Below are 19,389 nucleotides of genomic sequence, written 5' to 3'. Positions count from 1 at the left end.
GCAAGAGAAAGAGCTCCTGTGTTGTGGCATTTGGAAAGGCAGCCAGAGCTCGCCATGCAGCATATGGCTAACATGCATCTAACCTTGCCCAGGCACCTGTACCAGGCCCCTGGCTCCAAACTCACCCAGTCCACCCCTGATGCCTCAGACCCCCAGGCAGGCACAGCCTCACTTCCTTGAGACTACAAGGCCTAACTTCAGGAGAGCTTTTACAGCTCTGATCTTTCAGAGTCTTATCTCTGGGTAACACCCAGAGGGCAGGGCCTGCAGTTTCAATTCTGTTAAGCAGAGTTTGCAAGTCAGGAAACACTGAGCCTATGCAGAGATACTGCTGACAACTGTTCAGACAACAAGTAAATGAGAGGTCTTCATGCTGAGGCAGTGTATAAGGGGCTTATCATGGATAATAGAGGAGCAAATGCCTTCCTAAATGGAGGGATTTCTCAATGCTGCACAGCTTCTGTGCCTTTGTCAATCTCCAAACCAATGTGTCCCCCTGATGCTGTCCTCCTCTCCGCTTTTTACATCCCATCTACTTTCATTTCCAGCAGTTTTAGTGTGTTTTTTTCCCTGAGCTACTCTAGGTAACATGCTTACAAGACCAGCTGGCAGTCCCTACAGGGATATGCCTTGAAGGATGTGGTATTTGGGTATCCAACAAAGTCTGCTCCAATTGACAAGACTCTTCTGCCCGAATGTGTCTTTTACTGTACTATACAGAAGGCCAAAGACACAGCTGCCATTTTGTTAGATGCTGTCCTAACATAAAAAGGCAGATACTGCTTCAACCTATGTGCAACTCAAAGACACAGGTTGTGCAGAGTTACAGAGGAAACAAAACTGCAAATAATTTAATGCTCAAGCTCAGGTCAACAACTTGGGAAATTATTTCAATTAGTGGTATTTTGGCAATTTGAAAACATACAGAAAAACTTTCCATCCCCAGTAAAATATTTCCTTTGATTGTTACATCTTAAGTGGTTGCCTCGATTCTACCTACTTCTATATTTAAAAGTAGTTACTTTTGAAGAAGTAATTTTGAATGAAAACCCAAAAATGTTTCTTCGACAGTGCTAAAATTGTACTTTTTACTCCTTCACCTTCAATTTCCTTAAAGATTTTTGAGTAGAAAAAAAGATGGGCTTAAGCTCTGCAAGAGACCAGCTTGCTGTCACACAGCGCTGACCAATAGCAATCACTGTCATCAGTTCTACCGGCACAGTTCACAAGAGGAGCTGAAAAGGTAACAGAGATTGAATTTTAATCTGGAGTTCTGCTCACTGACCCAAGTTGCTTTTCCACCCTGTGGTGTTGGGAAACAGTATAATCAACACCATTTGCCTCTAACAAATTTGCACTGCAATAATGGTAATTCACATATACCATCCAGGTGACAGGCAGCAGGTAGAACAAGCACATACTTAACTGCTAGAAAACAGGGAAATAAACTAAAACAGTGCAGGAAAGGGAGGGAAGGAGGGAGGATTCCTCACCTTCAGCTACCTGCAGGAGGGCAGCAAGCTCTGCAGGGATCTCCAGAAGCCCCACATCCTGTACAGAGAGTGAGCAAATTAGTCACTAGCGTACCAGTGAAACGGCACATGAACCCTGACTTGTTCTGTTGAGACTGGGCAAAGCTGCCTTTGCAAAAGTGGCCAGAACAAGTACTGAGCATCTGAGCAAAGCCAGTGATTTCCACCTATGCAACATTCAGAAACATTACAAATAGGGCAGTGTGTTAATAAGCAAGTATATGATACGGGTCTGCAAAGGAGGGAAAGGTGGGTAATTTCTAAATAAATCAACTGCCACAGGGGGAAATGATAGGAAAGTTTGCTTTATTTGACTCATTTGACTTTCTTTGATTCATCTCACTACTAGCAAGATTGGAATATTGCATAGAAGAGACTGCAGGTGGAGGGTAAGAGCCATTTCCTTCTGCTCTTTTTTCTGCCATTTTTATTTTTCAGTCTTCAAGAGTGCTACAGCATAAATAAAGACCTGATTCTGATCTTTGACGCACACCACTGTTTTGGAGGTTCCTTAGGAAGCTCAGATCTGTACCTGGGTAAATCAAATGAGGAGCTGGCCAATGAGCCTTGATTTTTCACTGGATGTTACCTTGCATGGTGCATGCATTTGTGCAAAGTAGGAAGTAAATGGGCCAGTGCAGCACAGTTCATCAGCACCAATGTCTGCATATAACATCAGGGCATTTCAAACAGGCTACTTAGATTAAGACACAAGGAAACCAAATCAAAGACACAAAGCCTGAGATTTGGGGGTTTGGTTTTTGTGGATTTCAATATCTGCATAGTAAAGCCTTCCCTCACCAGCGTACTATTCTGACATCTCCACATAAACCCTCAGCAATGCCTAAAGACAGATTCATGGCTTTTTTGATCAGTTTGATTTTGCTTGTAAGAAGATACTTGACATTAAGTCTAGCTTTTCAATGGCATATTCAGGAAATGAGCTTGTGACTATCCACAGCCCTGGATTCACACCTGAGGAAGCAGGTAATATTGCAAAAGCACTCAGTGCTAAGTATTCCCATTGTTGTTACTGATAAATCTGGGATTTGGAGTATGTCAGTTCACATTTCCTTGTACACACATCATAGCAAATGTATGCCTGCTTTAAACATACAAATAGTACTAGCTAGCAGTGATACTTATAGCAGTTGATAGAGGTTAAACTTGTTATGAAGCCTTTAATGCCTCTCTTCCTCTAAAACACCTTTCATAGACATTTTTGTCCAGAACGGTCTCATTCCCACTCTTCACAGTAGAAGATGATTATCAAAACTAATCTTCCTTCCAGCTCCAAACACCAGGTCCAGGGCTGCGAACACAGTACTCTGCCTCAGGACCACTTTGTGATGCCCGACTATGCTCAAAGACCGGGAATCACTGAACTACTGAGATAGTTTTTATTAGAAGGCTCTTTATACCAGGCTAAGCCCTATTCTTGCTGCTAGGTTTCCAGCACACATGTGGAGTCTGTTCCCCAGCAAACATGGGCATAGGGGAGGGAGAACATTCTGAGTACCTGTCTTGGTCTATCTCCAACTCTCCATGACTTTTTGACAACTTACCATTCTTTGGTTGGAACTGTCCTCTGTGTCACCACTGGCCAGGGACCACCTCCTTCGTTTCCTTTCCTCTAATTCCTGCTGTTAGGAGATGAAAGTGAGATGGGGGGTGGGAAAAGATGTATATGAGGTCACTTCCAGCTACTTCTGGGGACACACTTTGTGGATGGGTGAGCATTGGTGTCCTGCTCCAGCAGATAAAATGACAGAAGAGCTGCAGGGCCTTCTTGGGACTCATCACAGTGTATTGAGAAGGGAATGCCCAGGCAAAGCCTTTAGCTTTGCTGAAACATCACCTGCCCTGCACAACACAATTCAACAGCAAGAGCGCTCACCACATGCCCAGCATCCATGCCACACCTTTCCTCCCTTGCCTAGCATCTGGTGTGTCTCAACACAAAAGCACACAGAAGCTGGCAGAAACACTCACTTGCCTCCTCCAGCATCCAAGAATACGGTAATGCAGCCCGGATGTAGATGGATGAACTTGTCCACGGGTGTGGGAGTCACAGCCATGTCCAAGGCTTTAACACCCTTATAGCTCTGCCCTTTCCTATCCCATCCCATGCCCTACTCACCTGATTCCTACTCCAAGATTAAAAAGGAGGGTCTCTGTCTCTCTCTTTCTTTCTGTCCTGCTTGTGTATGTTGCAGAATGGTGTGACAGGATGGGAAGTTATGAGGGTTGGGCTGAGAAAGACAGTAGGCATGCTAAAGTCCAAAGGGCAGGGCTGTGGGGCAGGGGAAAGGAGGAACTTTGCAGCAGGTGAACTTTGAGACCTTTATTGTTGCTACTGCATGTACAGAGACCTCAGCAAGCAAACACTGGAGAAACAGGAACAGATTCAAAAGAGCTGTGCTATTGTGGTTACCTGGGAGAAAGAAAAGCTGGATCCCGTCCAAGTAGGAAGGGGCAGGAAGAGGAACAGAAACAAGCACGGCTCTGAGCAGGGCATGGCCTGGCAAAAGGAACCTCTGCAGTCTTCCAACAGCAAAGCTAACCTTAACTGCCTCACCCTTTGCTAGTCATGCCAGCAGCTGTACTGGGCCCCCCCCTCATAAGGCTGACAGCTATGGAGGTGTTAGTTGCTGCTGTAGGGACAAGTGGTCTGAGTCCCTGATTTAAATTTTGTATTTAATAGCTTGTGCAAAATGCAGTCAATCCATTTGACAGAACCAGCTTTCTCCTCACACAATTTTCCGTCTTCTTAAGCCACTGCCATCCTGTTCTCACCCCAACTACAGACCCAAAAGGTTGATTTCCAAAAGGCCAAGGACTTCAGCAGCCTGAGGTACCTGTAGGGTCAGGGAAGGATCACCGCAGACTGAAAAAATCCTTTTCAGTCACTGGGAAAACACCAGAAACTGAACTGGACAACTAGAAGAGAAAGATGAATGACTCCTTATAGATTGAGCAGAACAGCAGCTCTGGAAGCCACAGATGGAATAAGCTCATGTCTTGTGTGGGGCAACCTAGAGAAGCTCAAGTAGAGACATACAAACTGGCTGCAATTGTACTACCTTTGCCAATGCATCCAGGGAGAGAAGGCTTCAGTCTCTGTGGTTCTTTTTTTTTACTTTCTTTATGTCAGCCAGAGAGTGAAGGACACCTTCTTGGATCGTTTCCAGGAACTTGTCTAAAGCCATCCCTGCCTTTGCTCCACCCAGTCACCAGCTCTGTCTAATTAAGAGCAGAAATAGCTCCTGCAGTACACCTGATCCTGAGAAGAGTATTGTTACCTGGCAGTGTTTCCCCTTTTTAATCAAAGATCTGGAGATTAAAATCATGGTATTAAATTGCACCAAGGTCTTCTTCAGCCTCCTGTAACAAGTTTTAGAGGGATGTGAAAAGAGAAGAATTGTTAATGAGGGAAATATCAACTAAATTTAGGCAGACTGTTGACTCACTTCAAAGATACTGACCAAACAAACCATTTATACAATCAGCGAGTCTTGATTTGGTCTTACTCTGCTAAGTCTTGTCCTCTCTTGGCAGTTCCCCTGCATCCTTTACTCCAGCTATCACAATATCAGCCTTAGTACAGACACATTACTGTAATGATTTTGACAGCAGCTGCATTTCCCCTGGAATCTCTGCTCAGTGTTGAGAACCAGGCAGGGAAGTTTCTTCAGCATTCCAGTAACATGATATCCCCTGCAGACCAGGTCAGGAGCCAACATGAGGAGGGGCCTTGCCACCCACCTTGCTGTCCTAGGTAAACATTTCCTGCTGCTGCAACATACTCAGTAGGCTGAAAAGCTGCTGTTAAACCAAAGGCAAAAATATCTAATACTTGTGCAAACACAATAATCTGTATAACTGCCTCACCATAACCATCCTGTGAGAGGGATCACGTAAGAGGATAAGAGCTTCTCACCTGAGTCAGTGAAGTCTGGTCATCCAGGATGCACAAGATGCCATGGGGTTTTTTTCCAGCAAGGACATCTAGGCATAACTCACTGTACATCTTGGAACCAGGAATCCAAGCTAACTGCTATTGTCTGTATTCCTCCCGCATGTTAAAAACCAACCAGTCAAATCCAGCCAGGCAACCAAGAACAAATGGAAGGGTTTGGTTTATAAATCAGGAAGTTAGTGCTTCACTGCTGTTGGGAATTTGACTAAAATTATCTGGTTTTGTCTTATGAAACTTGTTCTAAAGCCACTGATGCTTTTCCTAATTTAAGAGATGAAAGTTGCTAAGTAGAGCGATAAAGTGAACTGCAAAAGTCAGCAAGTCTGATAAATGTCTCCAGGACATGAGTGGTACATAAAATGCTACAATGAATCTACCAAACAGGCTTTAAAAGTGCCAGCTGAGATCTGTGCTCCTTGATCCTGACCAACTCACTTATAAAAGAGGGAGCAAGGCACTAACAAACTGCCCTTCTTTTAATTTACTACAGAATTAGTAAAAGATACTCAATAGCTAGTTCTTTGGTCTAGGATTCCGTGGGTACTGCTTAAGAGGGCCAAGCCTATTCAGTGTCCTGCTTCCCCACTAAAGCAGACTCTCCAGCTGAGGCCACCTCAGCTCATTCTGTATGTGCTGCCATTCATCTGCTGGTGTGATTTCCTGGGCAACAACAGTCTGGCTGGAAAAAACACGGGAGATGTTTATTGGCAAAGTGGATGCAAAGTTGCTCTAAGCTATTCATGCCTAAATCCTGCAAAGACAAAAAGGCATCATCAGTAAGTGTGAATGAACCTGAGAAATTCAAATCATCTTATGTCTAGTTTGCAAGCTCTCAGACTGGTTTATTGACTAGGCTGAACATTAAGAGGCAAGACAAGCTGCAAAGGAGGACAAAGAAGATGAGATCTGCTCTTGGATGAACACCCCTACCTGTATATATTCCATTGTTTTCAGCATTCATCAGAACACGTAGATTTTAACAGGAATCCTAAGTATAAAACTGAAAGATCACTTTATGCCCCTGCTCTGCCTGTTTTTTACTTACCACAAGTCTGGGAAGTCCCCAGAATCTCAGTGGGTCAGAGGCATAGGTGGCTATGTGCTACAAGGGTAATGATTCCTGACCCAGAACTGTGGGTGCTACCCTCACCTCAATTTCAAAAAGTAACAGCTTTGCTTTGGTTATCTGCAATTCTCCTCTCTCTGGCCTGATACAAAGCCTCGTGGATCAGGAAGAATCTCTTCAGAAACTTCAGTGGATTCTGGACTTGTCCCTGTTCAGGCTGGGAACAACAGAAAAATATGGATATGCCAAAGCATGTGAAAATAAATAAATTGTAAAAGATAGTGTTATCATTATTTCCAGCTTTATCCTAGTCTTGAGGAAGAAATGGGAACAGTTAGATTAAAACTATGTTACAAAATGTTTTTCTTCTATTAGTAATAGCAACACAATAACTAAAACGTGATCCATTAACAATTAGCTCACACAGCTCACCTCATCGGTACAGCATGGTCAGGCTAAGTTTTTTTCTGGGTTTGGTCCATCAAAACAGGGCAATGAGTGATGGGGGTCCCCAAGCCACTGCTGTGCAGCAGAGCACTGGCTGCAGGGAAAGGCCTCTGGCTGTGCATGTTTGTGTGTAAGTGAACATTTTAAGAAACATCTGGGGGTTTTGTCAAACCTTCTTTAGGTGAGAATCAAACCGTGGAGTTAAAATCCCCATGCGTCCTTTCAACATCACATGTAGCTTGGTTCCTAAACTCCAGTGCACTTGCTGAAAAGCCAGTTTTGATCTGTGTTTAGCACAGCATAGGAGTCAATTCAATAGGCCGAGTTGGATGAAAACACTGGCTTTGTTCTGATTTAAAACCAAATTCTTTTCTTCTTCCTTGAAATGACAGAGCCAAAGCTAGCTGTGTGCATTACCTGTATGCAGCACCATACTGGCCAGTTCATGCAAAAGTATGAAACCTGCAAGGCTGACGTGGTGAGATTACCAGAAACCATCCTATTTGAGACTAGGCTGTGAAGTGCATAACAATTGTTAGGACTCCACCTACACAGCAATGCTACCTGCAGTCCACCCCATCCTAGGACCTTAGGATTCTACCTATGCTACACAGTCAGGGAAGACTACGGGCTCCTCCAGACAGCAATTCATAACAAGAGTCTACAGCAAAAGTGTCAAATCACACCCTGAAGGAGCACTTCTATACTGCCTCTGAAAAAGAAAGTACTCCCCTGAACAGATACCTACATTACATGGTAAAATTACCATCTCTTCACTGGAAATAACAAACAAACAAACAAACAATAACCAGAAAGCCCACCCATCAGACACCCTCCCATTTCTGGCAGTGGCTCAGGAGAATCAGCACCTGCACTTGCAGCCCAGACAACATCAAAGAATAGGAAAAGCAACCTCAAACCCATGTATGCTCACAGCACAGTCTGATTCCCAGGGAGCCAACCACTCATTGATCTGTAGAAACAGCCATTCAAAGAGCAGGTAATACAGAGTCTTTGCAATGGAGTCTCTGAGTAGAAGGGGGTAAACCTAGTTACTGCAAAGACAGCACCTGTGGGTGCATCTCACCAACCCAGACAACAGAAGTCACCTGGCACCAGTGGCCCCTTCTGCAGACAGAATGGTGAAGATCCAATCATAAGATGTCACCAGGATTCATAAAGTGCCAGAATATTCTGTGGTTATCTTACAAACAGACAAGGAATTCAGCCTGCTTAATAAATGGTGCTTTTTTTTTTTTTAATTTTTTTCCCTACTTGGCCTGAGAATTTACCCATGTATGAAAGGAAGGAGTAAAATGAGAATTTTGCTGCCATGTTTCAGGGTGGGAATCATAGAATCCCAGACTGGTTTGGGCTGGAAGGGACCTTAAAGCTCCTCCAGCTCCAACCCCTGCCACAGGCAGGGACCCCTTCCACTGGAGCAGCTTGCTCCAAGCCCCTGTGTCCAACCTGGCCTTGAACACTGCCACGGATGGGGCAGCCACAGCTTCTCTGGGCACCCTGGGCCAGCGCCTCAGCACCCTCACAGGGAAGAGCTTCTGCCTAAGAGCTCATCTCAGTCTCCCCTCTGGCAGGTTAAAGCCATTCCCCGTGGCCTGTCCCTACAAGCCCTTGTCCAAAGCCCCTCTCCAGCTTTCTTGTCAGCCCCTTTAGGCACTGAGAGCTGCTCTGAGGTCTCCCTGGAGCTCAGCCTGTCTCCATAGGAGAGTTAGCTGGCCAAAGTGTTAAGCCTGAAGCCACCTCATATCAAAAAAGAGCCCCCCTAGATGTGACGATCCAGCACAGCAATCACTTCACTCCTATTACCTCCCAGATTTTGGACCTTCTAAGGTGGTGGCCCTTCTTCTGACAGAGCACCAGCTAGAACATTCTATGCCTCAGGATGAATGAGAAATCACCAAAAAGGTACTCACAGTGACACGGTGAGTGACAGCACTTTGCAGACTTTTGAAATCTGTTGCAACATACAACAAATTGGCCACAATCCAAATCTCAGTCACTAGCAATGGCTGCATGTTCATAGGATTCTTTCTAAATGATGGAGAACAATAGATTCAACTATGAATGGGATACTGAGTTCCACTAGTATCAGCTCCTCAGCTGCACAGAGCCGGTCACAGCCTGGGCAAAACAACAGCATCTAGGCTCATTTTAGATCCTCAAAGAACTACTGTAACAGATGGGAACCTATTTGAGAGTTGACTCCCTCTCATGACTGAGAGGCATAACAAAGTATGTTTGTGTCACAGTGTATTCAGTAGAGTACACATGTGTGTGTTCATGGTGACTGTCGGAAAGAGGCAGGAAAACATGAGGGTGCAGCTGTTCTATGAGCTTCCCACTTGGGCACGCTGGGGCGCCTGGCCAACGCTCTCGGTGCAGCCAACACTGAGATGATGAGAAACTGCACGGCCCCATGAGTAAACAGTGACAGAGCTGGCATAAAGCCCATTGTGTTTCTAAGGGTATAAAAGCAGGAGTCTCTTGTAGCCGAATCCAAGGCCTCAGCTATGGGTGAACGCACAGCGTATGAACTTTACCAGTTACCTGAGACTCCCAGCATCAGCTGCAATGGGGCTTCCCAGCTGAAGTGTTTGCCTGGAGGATGGTTCGGTGGTGACTGGTGATGTATTTCTTCTTACTCTCTGTTCTCTCTGTGCAGTATTGATTTGATCCATTGCTAATTTTCATCTGTACTTTACTTTCATATATTACATATATATATATCTGATTTGCTTTATTGTACTTATTTACTATATGTAGGTACATGCCTGATTCACGTTAGTGTGCTTGTTTGCTTTAATGTGCTTGTTTAATAAACTGTGCATGTTATACAGCTAGTGTGTGGTCATTTTGTTGCCTGCCCTGCCTGTCAGCAGAACAGCCACCCAAGCTGTAATAACCCTTGGTTGCCTCCCATCTCCTGTGCCTCTCTAAGTCAGTCTAGGCCCAAACAGAACAGAATAGCTTCCAAATGATATAATTTTCAGTCAAGAATAATGTCCCCAGTTCCATCATGTGGGATAATAGCAATGTTAGAATCATGGAATGGTTTGTGTTGGAAGGGAACTTAAAGCTCATCCAGTTCCAACCCCTGCCACGGGCAGGGACCCCTTCCACTGGAGCAGGGTGCTCCAAGCCCCTGTGTCCAACCTGGCCTTGAACACTGCCAGGGATGGGGCAGCCACAGCTTCTCTGGGCAGCCTCTGCCAGTGTCTCACTACACAAACATCCCATTCCCAAGTTGCCAAGGGTTAGGGTACCTCACAGGAGGCAAAGCAAATGTTCCCAGTTGCAGAGGGCAGCCTGCACAGCCCAAGTAGAGGTCAGCTGATCGAGACGCTGATTGCAATTTCCTCCAGAGCTTGCATCAACACCAGAAAGTGCTTGCTGTCCTCCTTCCCCAGGATGGGGGATGTCACATGCTTTGCCCTGAGAGAATAGGGACAGATAACTGTGGTCAGCCCTTCTTGCCCCAGACTGGAGCTAAGCTACTAGCAGCAGTCTTCAAAGTAGTAGTTCAATGATTTAAGGACTGGAGAAATCTGAAATAAAAAGACCAAAGACACCACTAGTGGGAGCTCAGCATTCACGACAGGCCAGTCTCTTCCCTCTAGAGCTCTCGAGAGTAAGATCTCTCTTGCCAACATACCGTTTTTATTATGGTACCAATATAGGCACCCTAGCTACTCCTTGCCCCCTGTTGGACTGCAGCTTGAGAGAAGGGATGTCAGAATCTATTCCCAAGTAAGTCATGTCAGAGCTGCTACTCCAAATGGTACCAGAACCCAATGTATCAAAGCCAGTGGGTTTCTGTACACCTCAAGAGCCATCCTGGGTTATAGTCCCACTCACCTCTGCCACAGAGCTTCACAACATAGACACATCACTCCTATTCTTGTGCTTTTCTCTACAAAAAGACACTCCTAACAGTCTGTGACCCTGAAATCCTGGGTCAAGGGAGCCTGTAGAACCTGTTTGTGTACAAGGACATTCTTTGACAAAAGTGTCCAGCTGATGGCCAAATTCAGGTGAGGACAAGAATGAGGTTCGTGCAGGCCCTGGGCTTCTTCTTGCCAAGACTAAGATCCAAGAGAGATTTTGTCAGTCTCTGTTAACTTCTTTACACAGTATCTGATTTTTTTTCCTTTTCTTCTCTGCAACAGGCTGAGACACTCCTGTTAACTATCCCTTGGAAGAGTTTAGTTTACAATGCAGATCCTTTGCCAACTAGGAGCATCACCCCATTAAGGGATAGGCCCTTAATTGCCCTCCATCCTTAAGTCATTAGTGGTACTTGTTCATTCCTTGCCTGAAGGAAAGATGATAGTGATCATTCCCCAAGGATTCCTCACATGACCACAGCTGCTGTAAAGAGTTTGCCCCTCCCCATCTGGGAAAGCTGACCCACAAGGCTGAAATAGGAAGGATATGTTGCTCTTACATACTCTGGAAATGGGAAATATTCTTAAAAGAAAAAAACTGTGCTCCAAGGTGATGACTTGCCATAAGTCGGGCAAACAGTTTTCCAATTGAAATAGATTTTAATCAGCAGTACATTTCAGTGGCTAAAAATTTTCACCCATTGACTCAGTCAATGAAGCAAAAGTTTTGAGGAAAGTAGAAATAAATATCCCCTGCTCTTTGCAGTCCCACAATAAATTGCAAATGCCAGGGAAAGGGAAGGAGAAAAGGATTTCTTCACCAGAGGGTAGAGCCATGGGCCTACACAATGATTCCTTTTTCTGCTCCTTTTCTTTGGGAGCAGAAAGGGCCTGAAAGGTGAGACAAAGATCACACAAGACAAAGGTATTCCTTCTTAAGTCAGGTGTGGGAAGGAGCAGAACAGATTTTTGCACAGTCCTGTGAGGGACACTCAGGAGGGAAGCAAAGTTATTAGATGCCTCACTGACCAAACAGCTGCTGTAGAGCATCTTTACCTCACTTACCCGATACAGCTAAGACTGTCTCTTGCAAGTACATCGCTTTCTGCTCCATGGGCAGCCCAGCTAGTAGCTCATAAAACACATGGTAATTCCTCTCACCATGGGCCTGGCGGGGGATACGGTTCATAGAGTTGACTCATATCCAGCTCCAAAACCCTATAGAAAGCACTCAAAGAGCAGGGCACTGAAACTTCTGAAGTCAGGAGCCACTCAAGACCTATTTTATTTGAAAAGTTTCCAGGATTTCTCCCTGCCACCTTAGGAGCATTCCGTCTTGAGAGCAGCCGCCTTCACACAGCTCCAAAATCTGACCTTTCCCACATTCCAGACATTGAGAAAAATTAAGTTGAGGAAAGATTTAACTTCCAGTAATTCCTAATAAGTAGCTTAATTAAAGCTGTTTGAGACTGAACAGTGTCCTATTTTATTAAAATAAAATAAGTGATCACTTTGTGCTATACGTTGGGGATATATTTCCTGCTATAAGAACAAATGGGAGGCAAATATCATACTTAGTCCCATCCCTGTTATTTAACAGTAAATTTAAGATTAAATCTGAATAAGGGAGAGAAAGACTCCTCTAGGAGGGAGGAGCTCATTGGTCCTCACCAGAAATACCACACGAGACTTCTCCAGCAGGGACTGGGAGATGGATTTTCCCACCACGACACCACAAGTGTACGACAACCACAGATCCTGTCAGAAGCTGGATTCTATAGATCCACTTCTCTGAAGGTTTAGCAGAGGGAGTTGTTGCTGAGAAACAAGGCTATGACCTGACCAACTTGGTCTGAATTTTGAAAAGGAAGAAAATGGTGCGTGAAATTCACTGTCAATAAATGTAAAGTTGAAGCAATCCCAGCTTCACACAAGCTGACAGGCTCTAAGTTAACGATTGCTGCTTAGGACTGAGACCTTGTGGTTATGATAGACAGTTCCATGAAAATATCATCTCAGTGCTTGATAACAGTCAAAATAAGCGAAAAAAACCAAAACAAAACCAAAAAACAAAACAAACAAACAAAAAAAACCCCAATCCAAAACCAAACAAATGAAAAACAAAACTAAAAAAAGCCACAGATGTTCAAAACAAGAAAAGGCATTTTTCACGGAACTCGTTAGACCTGTAGAACACTTGCCAGAGACTGCTGCAGAGTCATGAAGTTTGTATGAGTCCAAGAGGAAGCTGGGAAACCACAAGAGTCTTGGAAAAACTTCTGCACTGCTGCAAATGGTTAAGATCTAACAAAGTGTTAGAGAAAAGCATTATATGTATTTGGCCTGTTCTTACTGTTGCATCAGTGAATGCTTGTGGCTAGTTTTGGAGACACAAAATTGTTGCATCAGTGAATACTTGTGGCTAGTTTTGGAGACACAAAATTGTATTAGATGGCTCCTTGGTATAAACCTGTTCAGCCTTTCTTACTTTCTTAATTTATCACCCATCATGAGAGGTGAAGATCTATTCTTTTCTGGAGGAAAACTTAAAGGAAAACAGGGATGTAAACTCACCCTTTTCCTATCCTGAAGATAACAGAGTGTAAGGGAGGAAGAACTATCACAAGAGCTCTGAGCACTGCTAGACCTTTTCTCACCCAAGCATCTCTTGACAGCTGAGACGGACAGCATCCCAAGATGTTCCTTTAACTCACTGTCACAGGTGGACATTCAGAAGCTTTCCAAAATGGCTTGAGTTGCCATTGAGGGTGATTCTGGCATTCCCAGAACTCTTCAGGATGGCTAGGACACTGCAGGGCTTGAAGAAAAGAGGGAGAGAAGACTTCAGTAGCAATCATGGGCTTCAAACTGTGAGCTTGAAAATCCAAGAGAAATGGGACTTCACTGAAATAATTCTTGAGTGGCTGAAGAGCCTCTTTTTAAGTTTATCTTGGTATGATTACCTCTAGCCATTGGTGAGTTGCTCTATGAGCTCTTTGCCTTCACTGCTATGATCTTTCACTTTACTTTTTCTCTCTTTGTTCAGATTCACCTCACTGCTATAAGGCCTCTAAGGCAGGTATCATCTGTTCAAACAGGTAGAGCACTCTATACATCAGGGCTCACAGATGCTAGAATACAGGACAATAAATACATCAGCTGCCTTAAGTCTTTATGGGAGCTTCACCTTGAACCACAAGCCATCCAAAGTCCAGCTCAGTTAAATAGGAACAAAGAAATAACATAAACAGTATGGCCTCTTTACCCTGTCATTGGCTTCTACTTCTTGCCCAACTGTCAGAGCACAAAGCCAAACTCAGTTGCCTCTTACCTGTCTGATCCCCAGTATAGCATGGTCAGATATTGCACAATTGCTTTGGCAGCTTCTGTTTTACCTTACCCACTGTGCACACTGGGGAAAAAATATAAGGAAGCTGGCATTAAACCAGAAGTACCTAATTTAGAAATATCAGAGGACCTGTTACAGTAAATCGGTGGAACTGCAGTGATTTACAAGTGAAGATCACATATTATTTGAAACACTGAGACAGCTTGACAAAACAAGCCCACATAAGGTTCCACTGTGGAATGCCAACCACCACCTCTTCCACTCCTACGACCTGATGTGCAGCAAAATTCAAAACATATCTGCACAGAGTGAAGTAAATATTCATCTTATTAATATTGGCTACTGACAGCCTTCACACAAGAGCTGGAAAGATAAACTTTTGGACAGTGGAATACAAAGATGAAAATTTTACATAAAGAAATTAAGAAGCCTTTGAAAAAGTACCCTAATTGCCTACCTGATGACAATACTCTGATCTTGCCCTGAGGACTGGGATAGACTGTAGGCCGTTTCTGCTATGGCAAAGATGTGTCTAGATGTACAGAAATAAAACCTCGGTTAACTGACTTCACATTTCTACCTCACAAATACAGCACCAAAAGGTTACACGCAAGTGATCTACTTTAGAGATGGGCCAGTATCTTGATATGAGTAATGTGAGGAACCAGGGAAATCAGAGCTTTGTTCTTTGCTGACATCTGGTTAATACCACTGCTACAAGCTGCTGCAAAGATCAGGTCCTCTAGGACCTTTTCAATCTAACCTGAGTAATGCTCTGTGCCATGGTGTTTAATATAAGGGACACCAGCAGAATTATTTGCACTAGAGAAACCTGCCTACATTGCTAGCTCTGGTAGGGCTGTACCAGTGAGGACAGCATATAGCCAGAACTTCGCAGGTACAGTCCCAGGACCACTGAATTCAGGACCTTCAGCAATACTGAAGAAAAGTGACCTAAAGAGTTTAGCTCTGTAGCATGACATGTATGAGCAACTACAACTTTGCCAAATGTCTTTTTTTACTTCATGTGGCATTTATCTTGTGCTATCAGACAACTGGAGAGAAAGCAAATACTTTCTGGAGGACAAACAGAATGGAGTTTAGGAAGTTGTTTGAGAAAAAGAAACGTATGAGGTATTTTTTGAGAGGGTCCCTTGATGGTACTGCTGAACCCAGGACAACTGCGCAGCCACAGCTTTGGAGTAGACACTGAGGTCTTTGAAAGGATTCACAGAAATCAAAATTTGCCCAATGTAAGTCTAGGACAAAAATAAGAAAGAGAATAAAGTATCACCCAGTTCGAATTCCCTGCCACGGGCAGGGACACCTTCCACTAGAGCAGGTTGCTCCCAGCCCCATCCAACCTGGCCTTGAACACTGCCAGGGATGGGGCAGCCACAGCTTCTCTGGGCACCCTGTGCCTGTGCCTCAGCACCCTCACAGGGAAGAGCTTCTTTCTAAAGTCTCATCTAAATCTACCAAAGCTCAGAACACCCAGCCTGTCCATCTCTGTGTGATGACACCTCCTTGTACACAGCCTTCACAGTTGTTTATCTCAACAGGATGGCGAGAGTAGAGGGTGCAGGACTATGTAAGGAGCAGTATTAAGTGCTTCTCTTTCAAGCACAACAGTGAACCCATGATTTAAAAGCTGTTAAAGATGTAGGGCCTGAGTTTCCCATAGCTGAAGGCAATAGGAATTGCTAAAGCCACCAATGACACTAATGGCAGTAGGTTAACAAGCTCTCAACCTGGAAGTCTTTCTGACTTACCACCCACTTCATGCAACATGAATGGTATGTCAAATTCCTAGTTTTGTCCCTCTGCAACACCACAGAAGTTACACCAGCCTCCAAGCCTCTTCTCCCCTACCCATAAAGTATATTTGGGGTTTTTCAGAAGCCATTTCAGGACTGGGAACCATTTAACAAGAGAGGTGGAGTTCCCTGCACACATCTGTGAGAAAGTCTGCTAACTAGGATGAGCTGCTTTCTCTGGTGTGTGACTGCAGAGATTCAGTGTGTGCTCCCTGTGCAGCAGAGCTTAGGGACACACTATACACAAGCCAGGAGTTCCCTCTGCAGCTGTGCTCCTCCTCACATCGTTCAGTGTAGGCATAACAAATAGTGCAATTCAGCCCTTACTTAGCTTTACTTCAGAGCATCAGTTACTCAGCTATGAGATGCATCAAATTGATTTTATTTTCTCACATGGTAGCCAAGGATTTACCATGTGCTTTCTGTTGCTGAACCAACAGTAGCTATGAAGGATAGCAAACAAGCCCACGTGACTTCGAATTAGCTGCAGAATACCATTGACAACACATACTCCGGTCTGGTTAGATCGTCAACCTCCTCAACTTCTATGCAGTGATCTTCACACGTACACCTGAAATGCATAGACACGTTACTGAAAATCAGGAAAAGTTCTGCTTCATTCCAGTACTGGAGACAACACAAGTATGTCTCTGCATGAATTCAATCTCTAGCATATTGTCAGTGATGTCTTCTGCTTCCCACTTACCCTTTCAGACCTTCATCACATGGCTATTGGCCAGATGTGGATCCTTGTAGATGGCCATTTGCTAAGATTCTTAATGGTTAGTCGTGGCAGCAGCAATTCAGAGTTCAGCCATGCTGCAGGATCACATCCCTGATCCTGTTGCTTAGACCAGTGAACACAAGGTGTGACTATGGACTCTGCAGTCTGAAGGACACCTAAACCCTCTTCGGCATCTACCTCCCTGGAATAATTTGATGTAGGTATTGGATCCTCTTCTCACTGTGGAAGGAAGCCCTGTTCACTGTTTCTCTGAGGGTTTTGATCCGTCAAAGATCTGGGAAGGTCACATTTAAATCTGCAACCTTGTTGAACAGGCATCACAGATTTTCTGTCTGATAGAGCTCTCTGTTTCTCTAGGGAATCACCATTCCCAAAGCCCCTGGATAAGGAGTTCTTTGTCTTAAACATGCTGTGGACTCTGGGGAATACTATAGCAAACTTGGCATCAGTAGCATTATTCTTCTCCTCATCTAAACTAAGGAAGTATGGAAATGAACTGCTTCCATGAAAAGAAGAACCCCCAGAAGGCAAATGAATGTGTCCCACTTACCCTGGCATTTTAGGACCACTTTTCCCCTCCACTAATGGAGGAAAAGATTCCTTGTCCCTCAACTCAGTCTTCCCCAGCTGTTTGGCTGCACCAGGAAAGGCTTTGTCAGACCGACTGAGCTGCCCAGCAGTGCTTATAATCCGGATTGCCACTTGACTTCTGAATCCAAAAGATTTGCTGCTCCTCTTTCTCTTCCCAAATTTCTTCAAGAACCATCTTGAAATATCAATTGCATGTGCTACGCTCAGAAGACAAGCTTTCAGGCTTGCTTTTTTGCTTGGTGTTTGACTAAGCCAGCTGGTGACTTTTCCAAAAGCAGAATGGGTATGCAAGTACATGGATCCTATACCATCAAGCGCATCATCTTTTTCAGAAGGTGCCTCTGCAGCCACTTCTTATGCTTTCTCTTTTTTTGCCTGAGACTGGCCTGAGCTCAGTTTAACTTTCCCAATAACTTTGCCAATTTTCTTCTTGCCAAGCAGCTGTTATCAGACTTTTTTTTTTTTTTTTAATAGTGGAGCAGCTTGAAACATTTGAAAGACTTAATCTTTTCTTTCCAAAACTCTGACCTATGTTGAGTTCTTTCTGTGTACTGAGGGTTTCTGGAGTCACGGGTTTTGAACAGATACTTTCAACATTTTTCAAGTCAGAGTTGGTTTTCAAGGCCATCTGGACAGGATTTGGTTTACAGCTTGTTAATAGTACCATCTCAGCATTTTTATGTTTGTTTTTCAGATTAAGAAGGATTTGGGATTGAGAAGAGCATTTCTTTGTAAGCATCACTGCTGCTAACTCCTGCTTGCTGCAGTCTGATGAACTGTCCCTCTGCCTATGTCCTACCACTTTACCTTGTTCTGCAGTCTCACACCTCCCAGATTTCTCTTTCAATGTCATCTGCTGCTTGGAGAGCAAAGGGTTATCTTCCAGTGCGCTGCCTTCATCATTCACCTTCTCTTCCTGTTCAGTTCCTTGAAGTACTTTGCTAAAGTGATCGTGTCATTTTGCTTTCACAGCACTCTGCAGTGGTTGTTTTGTTGCATTTTCTTTTCAATGCTCTCTTCGGGGATGTTCTCCCAATTGCTGTCAGAATTATCAAGTGCATCTTTTGACACACCTTGAACTTTGTAATTTTCTAACATATTTTCCTTGCCTACTACATTATTGCAATTTTCTCTGTTCTTAAGACTTTCAAATTGAGATACTGAAATGCTTACATCATCATCTTCCTCACTGCTCTCAGCTAGAACAGATTTTTTTTGGTTGTCTTGGCATGTCAGCTTGCGTCTTCATTTTCTTCTCTGTCTCCAGTCCTGCAAAGTCAGTGCCCTCATCCTCAGATTCATTCCTTCCATTTGTGGTCACTTGCTCCCTTTCAGTTGCCGTAGATGCTTCATTGCGTTTATCAAGCAGTTCCTTGTAGCCTTTTCCTTCAGCCATAGGAGGATCTTCAAGCATGGCTTCTTTTTCACGGATGCAATCTTCCTCTGAAGGACTACTTTCCTCTTTACCACTTGCAGTGCTGTCCACTACAGTCTCTTTTGTACTTTTTTTATGGGTCCAATAGCTTTAATTGCTGGAGTCAGAGTAGGAGTTATCTGAGGTTTCCAGGATCACAGACACATAAAATAGTTAGGATTGGAAACGACCTTAAGATCACCTATTTCCAACCCCCCTGCCATGGGCAGGGACACCTCACACTAAACCATGGCACCCAAGGCTCTGTCCAACCTGGCCTTGAACATCGCCAGGGATGGAGCCCTCCCAGCTTCCTTGGGCAACCCATTCCAGTGCCTCACCACCCTCTCAGTAAAGAATTTCTTCCTTAGATCCAATCTAAACTTCCCCTGTTTCAGTTTGAACCCATTACCCCTTGTCCTGTCACTACAGTCCCTAATGAAGAGTCTCTGAGTCTCTCCCCAGCATCCTTACAGGCCCCCTTCAGATACTGGAAGGCTGCTCTGAGGTTTCCACGCAGCCTTCTCTTCTCCAGGCTGAACAG

At 44.3% G+C, this 19,389-nt stretch overlaps 1 protein-coding gene across 1 annotated transcript in view; it reads right to left on the bottom strand.

Annotated features, from left to right (window-relative positions):
• MYO15B (myosin XVB) overlaps nucleotides 1-18,499 on the bottom strand; it is a gene marked incomplete at its 3' end in the record, with an annotated part of 41,761 nt that extends 23,262 nt beyond the window's left edge. Inside the window, 22 exon segments of the mRNA XM_080629266.1 lie at nucleotides 1,494-1,551; nucleotides 3,098-3,175; nucleotides 4,835-4,916; nucleotides 5,424-5,433; nucleotides 6,108-6,192; nucleotides 6,194-6,262; nucleotides 7,959-8,052; nucleotides 8,134-8,192; nucleotides 8,959-9,040; nucleotides 9,042-9,076; nucleotides 9,388-9,504; nucleotides 10,309-10,336; nucleotides 10,338-10,443; nucleotides 11,995-12,097; nucleotides 12,601-12,687; nucleotides 14,330-14,384; nucleotides 14,736-14,810; nucleotides 15,410-15,537; nucleotides 16,812-16,855; nucleotides 16,858-16,942; nucleotides 17,162-17,315; nucleotides 17,391-18,499. Of these exon segments, the coding sequence (XP_080485392.1) occupies nucleotides 1,494-1,551; nucleotides 3,098-3,175; nucleotides 4,835-4,916; nucleotides 5,424-5,433; nucleotides 6,108-6,192; nucleotides 6,194-6,262; nucleotides 7,959-8,052; nucleotides 8,134-8,192; nucleotides 8,959-9,040; nucleotides 9,042-9,076; nucleotides 9,388-9,504; nucleotides 10,309-10,336; nucleotides 10,338-10,443; nucleotides 11,995-12,097; nucleotides 12,601-12,687; nucleotides 14,330-14,384; nucleotides 14,736-14,810; nucleotides 15,410-15,537; nucleotides 16,812-16,855; nucleotides 16,858-16,942; nucleotides 17,162-17,315; nucleotides 17,391-17,728 (1,972 nt within the window). The 5' untranslated portion in view covers nucleotides 17,729-18,499.
• Nucleotides 18,500-19,389: the final 890 nt, after the last annotated feature.

This window comes from Psittacula echo (genome assembly GCF_963264785.1).
Source record: "Psittacula echo genome assembly, chromosome: 14".
Taxonomy (NCBI): domain Eukaryota; kingdom Metazoa; phylum Chordata; class Aves; order Psittaciformes; family Psittacidae; genus Psittacula; species Psittacula echo.
Note: the sequence above shows the minus strand (reverse complement) of the source record. Positions and strands in the feature narration are given on the sequence as shown.